The sequence below is a fragment of the Ranitomeya variabilis genome, chromosome 3 (genome assembly GCF_051348905.1).
Source record: "Ranitomeya variabilis isolate aRanVar5 chromosome 3, aRanVar5.hap1, whole genome shotgun sequence".
NCBI lineage: Eukaryota > Metazoa > Chordata > Amphibia > Anura > Dendrobatidae > Ranitomeya > Ranitomeya variabilis.
The window spans coordinates 110,317,346-110,333,516 of NC_135234.1; the positions used below are offsets into that span (position 1 = coordinate 110,317,346).

A 16,171-nucleotide genomic window follows, 5' to 3' on the forward strand; every position below is an offset into this window, starting at 1 on the left:
GAGGCAGCCTGCTCGGGGCTGGTCTCTCCCTGGTATCCTTTCCTGTGCTTTTCTCTCCTGTACATTCACTGCAATATATTCGGCTTTCTGTATGTCTCTTCCCAGGAACTGCTGCACTGCAGCTACACAGCTCCGTAAACCCTCTTCTGTCCCAGATTGTTACTGTCTGCTGTCTGGAAAAACTGACTAACTTTCCCTACAGACTACCATACATATGGGGAGTCACCTAGTTAATAGGATCAAAAGCTCCCCCTGGTGGCCTGGAGTGTGAATGTGTTGCATGCTGGTGGCTACCTGGTTACAGCTATCCCTTCTTGCCTCCAAACGTAACATCACTCTCCCCGGGAGGAAAGCGAGGTTACTGTGAGGACCAGGACCATGGGGCGCCACAAAATTGTTATTCCTTCTTCTGATTATCGGATACACTTGCAGCAAGCTGTAATTGGTTTCTCAAGCAAAATCGACATGAGAAAAAAATTACAGATAACTCATGCTGATAAACGGAGCTACTTCAATAACATAGAAGATATATAATGGACTATGGACACCAGTATACAATATACAGTGTATATGATTTTCTAAAAGAGTATTTATGGCTTCTCGTATCATTGATAAACCATTTTTACAAAAGTGTTCTGCACATGTCACCAGAGTGAAGTAGTATTTGACAATGTAACTTGCAGTCAATAAACATTACCTTTAAAGAAGTAAGCTTTTTCAGTGCCTTCATAATTATTTGCTGGTAGGCAAAAGGCTGCATCAATTTTGTTTGGAATGTTTGAAAAACCATCACTAATGGCGCGGGGGTATCCAGGGTCCAGGCTTGTATCAGAAAACCGCCAATATTGTGTACCCTGGAAAATCAGGTGAGCAGGAGTCTATTAGTTAGACTGTAACTGCACTTTCAGGTGACTTTTCAGTATAAGCATTAATATGCAACCCCTGGCAAAAATTATGGAATCAACGGCCTTGGAGGATGTTCATTCAGTTGTTTATTTTTGTAGAAATAAAGCAGATCACAGACATGGCACAAAACTAAAGTAATTTCAAATGGCAACTTTCTGGCTTTAAGAAACACTAAAAGAAATCAAGAACAAAAAATGTGGTCGTCAGTAATGGTTACTTTTTTTAACCAAGCATAGGGGAAAAATTATGGAGTTAATCAATTATGAGGGAAAAAATTATGGAATCATTAAAAACAAACAAACAAAAAACACTCCAAAACATCACTAGTATTTTGCTGCACCACCTCTGGCTTTTATAACAGCTCGCAGTCTCTGAGGCATGGACTTAATGAGTGTCAAACAGTGTCTTCATCAATCTGGCTCAAACATTCTCGGATTGCTGTTGCCAGATCAGCTTTGCAGGTTGGAGCCTTGTCATCAGGGGCGGACACAGACAGCTTAGGGCCCCTGTGCAAGAAATGTATCTGGGCCCCCCTCCTTTCATCGCGACCAAGCTACATATACATATTTTTTTTACAGTCTCCTCTCATATATATTGCAACCCTTATTACACAGTGCTCTCTCTTTATGTATAACACCGTCCCGTATCATATAGTTCCCTCTTGTTATGTACAGCACCGTCCCTTACATATGAGATTCTCATTATTTTTGTTATTTATACCTCCCTGTTCTTTATTACATATCATCCACTCCTGTTAGATATAAACTGAAATGATGGCTGATGGAGTATGGGAAAGCTTCTTTTGTGATGGATGCGGCTGATGGACTGGTCTTCTGGTCAGATGCTGCTCCCTCAGCAGTCATTTTACATTTTACAGGAGAGGACACCATGCAATAAAGAGAAGACGCTGTGAATAACAAAAATAATGAGAATACTCAATGTAAGGGACGGTGCTGTAGATGGCAAGAGATGATACTGGGTAATAATGGACGGCGCTCCACATAACAGGACGCTGTTACTGATGAGCGAATCTACTCGTTACTCGAGATTTCTCGAGCATGCTTGGGGGTCCTCCGAGTATTTTTTAGTGCTCGGAGATTTACTTTTTCTTACCGCAGCTGAATGATTTACATCTGTTAGCCAGCATAAGTACATGTGGGGATTCCCTAGCAACCAGGCAACCCCCACATGTACTTAGCCTGGCTAACAGATGTAAAACATTCAGCTGCGGCGAAGAAAACTAAATCTCCGAGCACTAAAAAAATACTTGGAGGACCGACGAGCATGCTCGAGAAATCTCGAGTAACGAGTATATTCGCTCATCACTAGACGCTATATAATAAAGGACGGCACCATACATAAACAGGATGTTATGTAATAAGGGACGGGAGGGTACCGATACCGCAGATGCGATTTCAGGATACGGTCACCGCCGAAGCAGTCACAGGAAGCGAGCACTAATAACAGTAAACAGGGTATGGGATATGGGATACTATATCAGACTAGGGATGGGGGACCTGGCAACACACAGTTGCATACACACCAACTACCTAACATACTGTAACTATAGGGATTGCTCAGGCACCTCCCTACTGAGGAGGGTGCTTTTTATACAAGATGTCTCCACGCTTTTGGCTGGGAGACACGTTGCAAGTGAACACACATTTAACTAAATGCCTCCCAGCTGAGCATTTACCATATGTACGTGCTGCCCCTTTTAGAACAGGGGAGTGCGCACAGATGCACCCTAGGCACCCCATCGGGACACAGTGCAGCTGCAGCATGCATAGTGGAGGTAGAAAGCAGGAGCATGCTGGAGACAATGCCATGGGCCGGTGAGTAAGCTGGTGTCCCTGCATAGAGGGAGGAGGGACACCATGTCAGGCATAGCGCTACATGCCCCTTTCTGAATTTGTCTTGTTCTTCTGCAACACATGAAAAAAAACTCGATTCTACTCACCTTTCTCCGCTCCCATGCCACACGGCGTCCTCTTCTGCAACCGGCGCAAGAGCCGCCAGCTGACTTGTCGTCACTGCCATATGTCCCCCAGTCATGGACACACCGAGGTCAGATGCTGGATGCAAATTGGTCAGCGGCGTGTACTGCAGCGGAACTGGCGGATCACCGGTGCTGCAATATATTTGAGCTGAATGTGCGTCCAAGGATGCAGATCGAGCTGAAATATTCGCCGGTGTCAGTGGCCGCACTCCACTTCTGGGCCCAATGCAGCTGCGACTTGTCTGGCCCCGGGAATGCCCCGCTAAAGGGAACCTGTCACCAGGTTTGGCAGATATAAGATACAGCCACCACCTTTCAGGGCTCATCTACAGCATTCTATAATGCTGTATATAAGCCTCCGATCCGACCTGTAAGAGAAGAAAAATAAGTTTTATTATACTCACCCGGGGGCGGTCCGGTCTGATGAGTGTCACAGCTCCGGGTCCGGCGCCTCCCATCTTCTTATGATCGCCACTGTGCTGCTTGCATCATGGCTCCCCGGCATTGGCCTCCTGCGTAGTCGTACTTCTCTGTACATAGTACTGCAGTGCGCAGATGCCAGGAAAGGTCAGAGAGGCACAGCGCCTGTGCACTGCATGACTTTGCTCTGCCCTCAACAGGACAGATAAGTACGCCTGTGAAGGAGCGTGATTCCGGGGAGCCATGAAGCAACAGGAGGATGGCATCGCAAGAAGATGGGAGGCCCCGGACCCTGAGCTGCGACACCCATCGGACCGGACCGCCCCCCAGGGGAGTATAATAAAACTTATTTTTCTTATCTTTCAGGTTGGATCGGGGGCTTATCTACATAGTTACAGAATTCTGTAGATAAGCCCTGAAAGGTGGTGGCCGTATCTTATAGCGGCCAAAACTGCTGACATGTTCCCTTTAAGTGATATTTACCTTTACACTTACTACCTACTGTGTCTCAGATACTAATATATATACATATTGTACATACATGCATAGATAACCAAAGTACACATCGATACATGAAAACACTTTTGGCCATGACTGTGTGTATGTGTGTGCATTATATGTAGCATATACAGTATACTGTATATATACTGTATATAATTATAGACACACAGATAGCTACTGTACACTCAGGTTCTAATATATATATATATATATATATATATATATATATACATATATATACTGTATACATATATATACTGTACTGTGATTATCTTTGTGTCCCACAGATACATATGAGCACTGTGCATAGGTACATATACAGTACATACACTAGATGATGGCCCGATTCTAACGCATCGGGTATTCTAGAATATGCATGTAGTGCGACGTAGTATATAACACAGGCCACGTAGTATATTGCCCAGCCACGTAGTATATAACACAGAGCCACGTAGTATATTGCCCAGCCACGTAGTATATTGCCCAGCGACGTAGTATATTGCCCAGCGACGTAGTATATTGCCCAGCCACGTAGTATATTGCCCAGCCATGTAGTATATTGCCCAGCCACGTAGTATATTGCCCAGTCACGTAGTATATTGCCCAGCCACGTAATATATTACCCAGCCACGTAGTATATTACCTAGCCACATAGTATATTGCCCAGCCACATAGTATATTGCCCAGCCACATAGTATATTGCCCAGCCACGTATGTCACAGGTTAAAAAATAAAAAATAAACATACTCACCTTCGGATCCGAGGGCCCCTTGTAGTTCTAACATACTCACCATTCTCGTCGCTGCTCCTCAGCGTCCCGTCTCTCCGCCTCCTGGGATCCAACGGCGCTGTGCCGATGGGCGCAAAATCTTCCGTTCCTAGCGAGACCGCTAGGTCTTCTGGGTAATTTCGAGAAGCATCGCTGGGAAAGGAAGATGTGGCAGGTGTGAGCGGACAACGGAGGGTGAGTATAGCAGTTTTTTTTTTTTTTAACATTACTTTTTTTACTATTGATGCCGCATAGGCAGCATCAATAGTAAAAGGTTGGGGACACACAGGGTTAATAGCGGCGGTAACGGAGTGCGTTACCCGCGGCATAACTCGGTCCGTTACCGCCGGCATTAACCCTGTGTTAGCAGTGACCAGAGGGGAGTATGGAGCGGGCGCCGGGGACAGTGAATGCGGGAAGCATGGAGCGGAGCGCCGGGGACAGTGACTGCAGGGAGCATGGACGGAGCGCCAGGGACACTGCGGGGAGTATGGACCGGAGCGCCGGGGACACTGCGGGGAATATGGAGCGGAGCGCCGGGGACACTGACTGCCGGGAGCGGAGATAATGGAGCGGATCGCCGGGGACACTGACTGCGGGGAGCGGAGATAATGGAGCGGATCGCCGGGGACACTGTGGGGAATATGGAGCGGAGCGCCGGGGACACTGCGGGCAGTATGGAGTGGAATGCCGGGGACACTGCGGGGAGTATGGACCGGAGCGCCGGGGACACTGCGGGGAATATGGAGCGGAGGGCCGGGGACACTGCGGGGAATATGGAGCGGAGCACCGGGGACACTGACTGCGGGGAGCGGAGATAATGGAGCGGAGCGCCGGGGACACTGACTGCCGGGAGCGGAGATAATGGAGCGGATCGCCGGGGACACTGACTGCGGGGAGCGGAGATAATGGAGCGGATCGCCGGGGACACTGTGGGGAATATGGAGCGGAGCGCCGGGGACACTGCGGGCAGTATGGAGTGGAGTGCCGGGGACACTGCGGGGAGTATGGACCGGAGCGCCGGGGACACTGCAGGGAATATGGAGCGGAGGGCCGGGGACACTGCGGGGAATATGGAGCGGAGCACCGGGGACACTGACTGCGGGGAGCGGAGATAATGGAGCAGATCGCCGGGGACAGTGCGGGGAGTAAGGAGCGGCCATTTTCTTCCAGACTGTGCCTGTAGCTGATTGGTCGCGGCAGCCATGACAGGCAGCTGGCGAGACCAATCAGCGAATGAATAACCGTGACAGAAGGACAGACAGACGGAAGTGACCCTTAGACAATTATATATACATATATATAGATACTTATATATAGACTTTTACAAACAGGTGCACAGAAGTATGGTAATACACATAGGTGATAGTAAGTCTGTACACATTTTGTTACTTACACGTGCCCTCCCTCTGGCAGGTGCATTCTTCCATCTCCAGCAGCTCCATCCTGGGGGTCTTCAGTCCTCCATCAGCACTTATTGGCCAGATCTCCAGCTCTCGCCAGTCTTCCTGCCTCTTCACTACCTCTGATAGCTGCAGAGTGTTCTCCCCGTAGTCAGTGGATCTGAGACTTCTTCCTTCTGAGAAGTTCTGTCAGGTGCCTGACCCATGTGAACATCGGCCATCACATCAACCTCCCCTCCCCCCGTAGCCACTTACCACCCCTGTACTGAGGGGTCTTTACTGGGCTGCACTGGCCACTCTTCAGCATTCACACTGCAGCGCCTGAATCTGAATGGGCCAGTGCCGCAGTTTTCCAAGAAAGCCCCTCATGTGAACATTGATCAAGCAGTTCAGTTGTCAGAACTGCTCAGGAGGCAGCAGAGGTGTCAGATGTACTGACTGCTCAGAGGCTGTTCCCAGCAGCAGTCAGAGGCAGTGAGGAGGAGGCAGGAGACAGAACTGGCTGAGATCAGCCATACTTACCAGTCCTGTTCCTGCCTTCACCAGGAGGAGAAGCTGGGGCCGTGTCCAAGGATTCTGGGGGGCGTGTCCAGGGGTCCCGGGCTCCTTCATCTTATCAAAGAGCCAGCGGCAGCATCAACTCAGAGGAGAGGAAGAGGCCCCTCTCTGACAGCAAAAGACTCGGGTACGGCCCCTTCCTCTCCTCTTAGTGTAGATGCAGCCGCTGGCTCTATGAGAGAGTAAGATATTTGAGCAGCTGATCGGGCCCCCTGTCCTCCTGGGCCCCTGTGCAGCTGCACAGGCTGAACATGTGGTGTGTCCGCCCATGCTTGTCATGGACCATTTTCTTTAACTTCCACCAAGATTTTCAATTGGATTGAGATCCGGACTATTTGCAGGCCATGACATTGACCTTATGTGTCTTTTTTCAAGGAATGTTTTCACAGTTTTTGTTCTATGGCAGGATGTATTATCATCTTGATAAATGATTTCATCATCCCCAAACATCCTTTTAATTGATGGGATAGAAAATAAGAAAAGTGTCCAAAATATCAACATAAACTTGTGCATTTTTTGAAGATGTAATGACAGCCATCTCCCTAGTTCCTTTAGCTGACATGCTGCCCCATATCATCAATGACTGTGGAAATTTGCATGTTCTCTTCAGACAGTCTTTATAAAGCTCATTGGAACGGCACTAAACAAAAGTTCCAGCATCATCACATTGCCCAATGCAGATTCGTGATTCATCACTGAATGACTTTCCTCCAGTCATCCACAGTCCACGATTGCTTTTCCTTAGCCCATTGTAACCTTGTTTTTTTCTGTTTAGATGTTAATGATGGCTTTCGTTTAGCTTTTCTGTATGTAAATCACATTTCCTTTAGGCGGTTTCTTACAGTTCAGCCACAGACGTTGACTCCAGTTTCCACCCATGCGTTCCTCATTTGTTTTGTTGGGGGTTTCCTGTTTTGGAGACATATTGCTTTAAGTTTCCGGTCTTGACGCTTTGATGTCTTCCTTGGTCTACCAATATGTTTGCCTTTAACAACCTTCCCATGTTGTTTGTATTTGCTTCAGATTTTAGACACAGCTGACTGTGAACAACCAACATCTTTTGCAAAATTGCGTGATGATTTACCCTCTTTAAAGAGTTTGATAATCCTCTTCTTTGTTTCAATTGACATCTATCTCGTGATGAAGCCATGATTCATGTCAGTCCACTTGGTGCAACAGCTCTCCAAGGTGTGATCACTCCTTTTTAGATGCAGACTAACGAGCAGATCTAATTTGATGCAGGTGTTAATTTTGGGTATGAAAATTTACAGGGTGATTCCGGAAAGAAACACGGTACCAAGATATATTTCTTTCCTGTATCAGGGTGATTCCATAATTTTTCCCCTATGCTTCGTTAAAAAAAAGTAACCATTACTGACTACCACATTTTTTGTTCTTGATTTCTTTTAGTGTTTCTTAAAGCCAGAAAGTTGCCATTTGAAATTACTTTAATTTTGTGCCATGTCTGTGATCTGCTTTATTTCTACAAAATTAAACAACTAAATGAACATCCTCCAAGGCCGATGATTCCATAATTTTTGCCAGGGGTTGTACATGACAAATAAGACAAAAAGTTATTGACAAGTGAAGAAAGCGGCATTTTTTTTCTTGTTATATATTACTAAGGGTACCGTTACACTAAACGACTTACCAACGATCACGACCAGCGATACGACCTGGCCGTGATCGTTGGTTAGTAGTTGTGTGGTCTGTCACACAGACAGCTCTCTCCAGCGACCAACGATCAGGGGAATGACTTCGGCATCGTTGAAACTGTCTTCAACGATGCCGAAGTCCCCCTGCAGCACCCGGGTAACCAGGGTAAACATCGGGTTACTAAGTGCAGGGCCGCGCTTAGTAACCCGATATTTACCCTGGTTACCATTGTAAAAGTTAAAAAAAAACACTACATACTCACATTCTGATGTCTGTCACGTCCCCCGCCGGCGTCCACAGGGTTAAACTGCTTTCAGCAGGAGCGCTTGCTAATGCTGCGCTGCTGCCGAGAGCTTCCCTGCACTGAATGTGTCAGCGCCGGCAGACAGCGGTGACGTCACCGCTGTGCTCTGCTTTACGGCCGGCACTGACAGTCAGTGCAGGGAAGCTCTCGGCAGCAGCGCAGCATTAGCAGCGCTCCTGCCGAAAGCAGTTTTAACCCTGTGGACGCTGGCGGGGGACGTGACAGACATCAGAATGTGAGTATGTACTGTTTTTTCTTTAACTTTTACAATGGTAGCCAGGGTAAATATCGGGTTACTAAGCGCGGCCCTGCGCTTAGTAACCCGATATTTACCCTGGTTACCATTGTAAAACATTGCTGGCATCGTTGCTTTTGCTGTCAAACACAACGATACACGCCGACCTGACGACCAAATAAAGTTCTGGACTTCTAGCTCCGACCAGCGATATCACAGCAGGATCCAGATCGCTGCTGCGTGTCAAACACAACGAGATCGCTATCCAGGACGCTGCAACGTCACGGATCGCTGTCGTTCTCGTTGGAAAGTTGGTCAGTGTGACGGTACCTTAAGTTTCTTATCTTCACTTGTATTTTTGATTTCTAAAATAAAAGTAAAAAGTCATTACTTTTTTGAGCCTCAGCAGGTTAAAGGGAACCTGTCACCCCCAAAATCGAAGGTGAGCTAAGCCTACCGGCATCACGCGCTTATCTACAGCATTCTGTAATGCTGTAGATAAGCCCCCGATTTATCCTGAAAGATGAGAAAAAGTGGTTAGATTATACTCACCCAGGGACGGTTCTGCTGCGGTGATGGGCATCGCGGTCCGGTCTGGGGCCTCCCACCTTCTTAGGATGACGTCCTCTTCTGGTCTTCACACTGCGGCTTCGGCGCAGGCGTACTTTGTCTGTCCTGTTGAGGGCAGAGCAAAGTACTGCAGTGCGCCGGTGGGGGAAAGGTCAGAGAGGCCCGGTGCCTGCGCACTGCAGTACTTTGCTCTACCCTCAACAGGACAGACAAAGTACGCCTGCGCCGGAGCCGCAGCGTGAAGACCAGAAGAGGACGTCATCCTATGAAGATGGGAGGCCCCGGACCGGACCGCGACCGCGACGCCCATCGGATCGGACCGCCCGCCCAGGTGAGTATAATCTAACCTCTTTTTCTCATCTTTCAGGTTACATCGGGGGCTTATCTACAGCATTACAGAATGCTGTAGATAAGCCCCTGATGCCGGTGAGCTTAGCTCACATTCGATTTTGGGGGTGACAGGTTCCCTTTAAAGTAAATAAAACATTTGCATGTTGTAATTACCAATTTGCATTTTCAGGAAAAATTAAATGTAACCAAGAAACGCTTCATGAATTTTTGTGTTTTGTTCCAGTCTGAACTGATAAAACGGGTCACGTTAAGCCAAAATCCTGTGTTAGAGGATGACTGCACACAGCTATTGGCACTGGAAAAGATCATTCTCCCAGACAGGAGTAAGAATGTGGCCTCCCTGTTTCTGAGCTGGAAATTGTATGTAAGGCTCCCCCAGTCTGGTGTTCCCTGGTTGGGTCCAGTCCTTTTGTCTGCCCTTATTCACACTGAGGTCAACATTGACACATGGTAAGGTTTTAATATTAGACAGTGTAGGACTGTCCCGATCAGAGTTACCTTGACGAGGTGGGATGGCTTTTGTGCTATTTTTTTAATCAAAACACAGTATTACTAAAAACCCTGTGTTATTTAAATGCACTTTTGCTTTTTTAATTAGTTACATCAGGATTTTTGTTTACTTTTCCTCTTGTAGTTTTAAGGTTTTGTGGCCAATGTGAACATGCGTTTAACTTCTGCATGTGTACCAACTCAAATTAAGCTCAATTTTGTGTTTTTTTTCAGGAGTGTGTCTGGACAGACCACTTATGGACCCGATTTTAGAATGTTTGGAACTCCATATGCAAATTGCCTCTTCACAGAGGAAGAAGACTTTAACTCTATAGCACCACCTGTTGGAAGCAGCGATCCTACAAGTCATTATCGACCCTTTTTAGTCTTGCAATATGACTTAGCATAAAAACCAAATCAGAATCTCAATTTGCATACATGGGTTTTTGGGGTATTGCCCCTCACCAGAGGAGCATTGCACTGCGAATAAGCCTCCTTACCTTGGCATGCCAGAGCCGGTATGTCACTCTCCACAAGGAGAAACGTGACCTCTTAGAATTCTATATGGATGAACAATCATCCATTGTTTTTTCAGGATGCAAATCAGACGATTTGTGATATGGCGTTCTGAACTTACCCATAAGTTATTTATGACAATTGGATAGCTATAATCTGTAACAAAAACGGTCCAAGAACTTCCTATGACATTTATCAGCTCTGCTGAGCATTACAGAGTGAAATCTCAATTTGCTCAAACTAAACCATAGAAAGCAATTATCACTGAAGGGGGCAATATTATATCATAGGTGGATTTGAAGGCTTGGGCAGAGAAAAAGTTATTCTGATATTGGCCTTTCAAACACCTTCAGCCCACATTCTATTAGGGTTATGCTATTTATTGTGGTATTGATGATCATTACTATGATTTAAATAATTTATACTTAATATCTTGTTGTCAATGAAACCCAAAGTGCCACTTCTCTGTGCATTAGTGGTGGAGTGTGAGATGATAATGAATAGACATTGTTGCAGTATTGGACTCTGGCCACAAGAGGTCACTGTTTCCTCTACAATAGACTCTATTGTAGACCTCATGTTGTTTTTCAGTTGGAGCAGAGAGCTGACAGAGTAGAACAATCCAATGACATCCTGAAGCTCAGACTGTGCTCCGTGCTCGAAACTGATCAGAGTACCGAAGAAAAGAGTAACGGCTCCTGTGGCTTGTGTTATAGAGGAAGGCCGGAGTCACACTACAGCGAGATACGGCCGAGTCTCGCAGGTTAAAAACAAGCTCTGGCACCGGCACTCCGGAGCGGAGCGTGCGGCTCCATGTGTTGCTATGCGGCCGCACGCTCTGCTCTGGAGTGCCGGTGCCAGAGCTTGTTTTTAACCTACGAGACTCGGCCGTATGTCACTGTGTGTGATCCCGGCCGAAGAGTTTCTTTGGGGGAATGACTATGGTTGGATGCAGAGTTGGATGTCCCCCCCTCCGTCCAAGGCCTTCTGTTAGGCTATGATGCTAAAACTACTCTCCAGGTGACAAGTCCAGGACTCCTCGGCCTTCCAGCTTAAAGGCCGATCAACCAGCCTCATTAGTGACCAGGTTATGGCTGGAGAGTCTTGAGTTCAGGCCCCACCACAGGGCTCCCGGTGGGAGTATGTGCATGGTCTGTAGAGAGAGTTTAGCGCCAGACGTACGTTCTCAGAGACATTGTGTGCTAGTAGGACTGTGTGATCCAGAGCTAGATATTCACCTCATTAGAGCGAGCTTGTGTCCAGAAAGCCTAACAGAATTGTAATCTTAGAGAATTGTTAAGTTTGTGAACCTCTGCACTGCACCACTGCAGGGGCCGTCTCTGGCACCCATCGAATTACACTCTTGTTTCTGGGTACCTCTCGGTTGCCGCATTAGGTGGAACCATAGGTAGGCAAATTATAGTGTAACCATTAGAATATTCTGGGCCCCTCGGCTGTGCAGCGCAGGGGTCCTAGCCAACCCAGGCTAGGTGTGTGTGAAATTTAACTGTGCTCCTATCTGGTGTTGTCGGGGCAATTTAGTTTCCGTTGTTAGTAAAAAGTAGTTCCTTAACAAATTGGTCAGGTTCTTTGTCCTCAGCCCACTGTATTCTGGGAGAGACCACCCCGGTACACGGTCTACAGCAGGAGGGCTTCTATTGCATTACTGGCCTCTGCTTATCACGCAGCCCATTCAGTCAACTGATCGTCAGTGGTGCTGGGTCCTGGACACCCGCTTACCTGAAATCAATGGTCTATCCTAAAGATATGGTGTTATAATTCCAGGAAAACCCTTCATGCTCATTTGTTTCTTCCCTTTATAACCATCAGAATACAGGTAAGAGTATTAAGTATTCTCATTTTATTCAAAAAACATAAAAAATCATATAATGATGCTACAAGAAGAACACTATTACTTGGATCAGTTTCTTTTTATCAAATCTGGCCACTAACAATGCTATAGTGTTAGAAAAAAAAGTTCTTTAAATCCATTCAACACAGGGGTTGACAAACCATTGGTGCATCCTGTGCAGCCACACAGGGGCCCAAAATGTAAGGAGGCCTCTTCCACCTCCAAGAGAGGTGGAATTGTGCTTTATGATGAGCTATTAGACTGCAAATGGCCCATATTTTTTGCTGTGTCTGCCAGTGACTCAACAGCTTGTATGGCGGAGAGGGATACCACGTTTTCAAAAAGGAGTCAGACCTTATGATCTCCAAATCAGAGACAGGTTGCATGGATCCCACCAGTGGCGTAAATTTGCTTTGTAATCTGCACTCTAACAATATAAAAAATAATAGGTTTATGGAGCAGTTGAAGCTCCGTTTTCCTAAGACAAATTTGTGTATGGAGTGTTTGCTGTAACCACTAGTTGGCGTATAGTGTATATATAATGTCTATGCATTGAAATCAATAATAAATTGTATGCAGTAAGCTCTTAGGCTCCACCTAGTGGTTGCTGCAATGTAGTCAGAAAATCATGTAAGAGATTTAAAGGGCACCTTTCACCAGTTTGAAAATATTACACTGGCTATATCATAGAATAGTGGTTGATAAATTGAATAAAACATAGATTTTATTTTTTTATTTCTTCTGCCTGTTGCTATAGATATTAGCATGTAAAATTTGGGTTGAAATTTACTGTAAGTTCAAGTGGGTCTTAGCAGAGCTTCTTCTTTGGGGGGGTGTATTTTTTCTCCTGAATAATGTTGACCAATCAAAAGCAGGAGGCGTCATGCAGGAGAAAAAAAAATAACACACAGCGAGAAGGTGTGCCTCTGGACAGAAAGCAATGTTACCTTAAATATATAAGTCTTCCCCTGGCAGTTCAAGCGAGTGAATATTGCATCTATTGGACCTTCTATACCCCACACTTCCTTAATGAGTTTCGGGTATCCATCCAGCGCTCGTTTATCATCAAGCTCATAAAAGTATTTTCCTTTAAAAGATGAAAAAAGATATATGCACTGAAAAATACATTTGGGGCATTAGCGACCAATACATTTGTTGCAAAAAATATCCAGAATACTTAATTAAGCCCAAATTGTGTTCAGATTGTGTCTCTTTACCTCGGAAAGCATAGATAGAACCATTTTTGAAGTTAGTAAAAGCATCAAAGGGTTTTCCACTACATAGTTCCTCGGGGGTCTCTTCTGTTACAGACGACCCTACAGAGGTCTCTTCTTTCTGTGGCGCTTCAGTAGATTCCACATACTGATCTGTCAGTGTGGTAGATTCAGTCAACACTGTGGGATCCGTGGTATCATTAAAAGTGTCATAATTGTAATCATCTTCAGGAACGTCAAAAACATCTCCTCGTGTCTCTGAAAAGAAAGAATATAATATATACTGTAAAGTTTTACCTATCAATGATTGTAGAATTTTCATCTAATGTACAATTATTCTATGGGATTATGCAGAAACAGAGAGAGACTGTGTATAATATTCATCAGGTAGCTTTATACTGACAGCTATAATGGATTTGTCATCTAGTGAACATATTGAATCTATCTTATGAAGGATGACACAATTTTTTCTAGAGAAAAGATTGGACATTTGTGTCCCAAAACATGAAGTCTATTCCCCATACTCCCCATAACCACTGACGTAATGTAAACTGTTTTATTGTTCCTTGGATTCTTGGAAACATTTACAACTCACTCCTGATCTGAATTCACTTTACCCTCTTTGCCAATTTCCTGTATTCTGCCTTACCTAATTTCTATCGTCATACCCATCTAGGTATACTTAAAGAGAATCTGTTAGTAAAGGTACCTTCACACTGAACAACTTAACAACGATAACGATAGCGATCCGTGACGTTGCAGCGTCCTGGATAGCTATATCGTTGTGTTTGACACGCAGCAGCGATCAGGATCCTGCTGTGACATCGTTGGTCGGAGCTAGAAGGCCAGCACCTTATTTCGTCGCTGGCTCACCCGCTGACATCGCTGGATCGGTGTGTGTGACGCGGATTCAGCGATGTCTTCACTGGTAACCAGGGTAAACATCGGGTTACTAAGCGCAGGGCCGCGCTTAGTAACCCAATATTTACCCTGGTTACCATTGCAAATGTAAAAAAAAACAAACACTACATACTTACATTCCGGTGTCTGTCGGGTCCTCCGGCCTCCGCTTCCCTGCACTGTGTCAGCACCGGCCGGCCGCAAAGCAGAGCACAGCGGTGACTTCACCGCTCTGCTTTACGGCCGGCGCTTACACAGTGCAGGGAAGCGGACGCCGGGGGACCCGACAGACACCGGAATGTAAGTATGTAGTGTTTGTTTTTTTTTACATTTACACTGGTAACCAGGGTAAACATCGGGTTACTAAGCACGGCCCTGCGCTTAGTAACCCGACGTTTACCCTGGTTACCCAGGGACTTCGGCATCGTTGGTCGCTGGAGAGCTGTCTGTGTGACAGCTCTCCAGCGACCACACAACGACGAAACAGCGACGATACAGCGATCGGCATCGTTGTCTATATCGCTGCAGCGTCGCTTAATGTGATGGTACCTTAAGATCAACCCCCCTGAGTCAATACTTTATAGGACCACCTTTCGCTGCAATTTCTCCGGGGTATGTCACTACCAGCTTTGCGCATCTAGAGGCTGAAATTGTTGCCCATTCTTCTTGCAAACACGCTCTAGTTCACTGAGATTGGATGGAGAGCATCTGTGAACAGCAATTTTCAAGTTTTGCCACAAATTCTTTATAGGATCTTGGACTGGACTTTGACTGGTCCATTCACACACAAGAATATGCTTGATCTAAACCATCCATTGTAGCTCTGGCAGTATGTTAAGGGTTGTTGTCCTGCTGGAAGGTGAACCTATGCCCCAGGCTCAAGTCTTTTTTAGTCTCCAACAGATTTTCCTCAAGATTTGCCCTGTATTAAGCTTCATTCATCCTTCCCATCAACTCAACTTAGCTTTCAAAGACCTGCATGCCCATATATGCTTTTTGGGGAGTTAATCTCAAAGAGGTTAGCCACTAGTTTTTAATTAATGACCTGTCCATCAGATAGGTCATCAATAACTGATCCTTGGCCATGTGACACCCAACTCCCCCTCCAAACAGCCGTTACCGACACCGGTGTAAGCTGAAAGTTCTCAGATGCTGCCAGAACACAGCAGCAATTATAGGGGGTCGATTTGGAGTACCTGGCTGTGGGCACTGTAGAAATTGTGGAGTTGCTGTGTTCAGACAGCATCCGAGAACTTCTAAACACCATCGATAACAGCTAATAGGCGAGGGGCCAGGTGCCGTACCCCTACTGATCAGATATAAGTTCTCCACTTTTTATATCAAAGTAGTGACCAACCCCTTTAATGACAAATTCCCTTAAAAGAGAATCTGTCAGCAGGATTTTATCCCCCCCCCAAAAAAAAATTACTATGAACGTGTTCACACTCACAACAGGGAAACGCCGCACCTACACCCAACTGGTCCCTGTACAGACTAGAAAGGCTCGAGCAGCACAGCTAAAAGCACC

At 46.0% G+C, this 16,171-nt stretch overlaps 1 protein-coding gene across 1 annotated transcript in view; it reads right to left on the reverse strand.

The window, feature by feature from the left end:
- VTN (vitronectin) overlaps window positions 1-16,171 on the reverse strand; it is a 60,472-nt gene that overhangs the window by 13,727 nt on the left and 30,574 nt on the right. The window contains exons 3-5 of the mRNA XM_077294496.1: window positions 13,747-14,001; window positions 13,477-13,616; window positions 698-854 (exon numbers count right to left, since the gene is read on the reverse strand). Of these exons, the coding sequence (XP_077150611.1) occupies window positions 698-854; window positions 13,477-13,616; window positions 13,747-14,001 (552 nt within the window). The remainder of the gene's footprint in view (window positions 1-697; window positions 855-13,476; window positions 13,617-13,746; window positions 14,002-16,171) is intronic.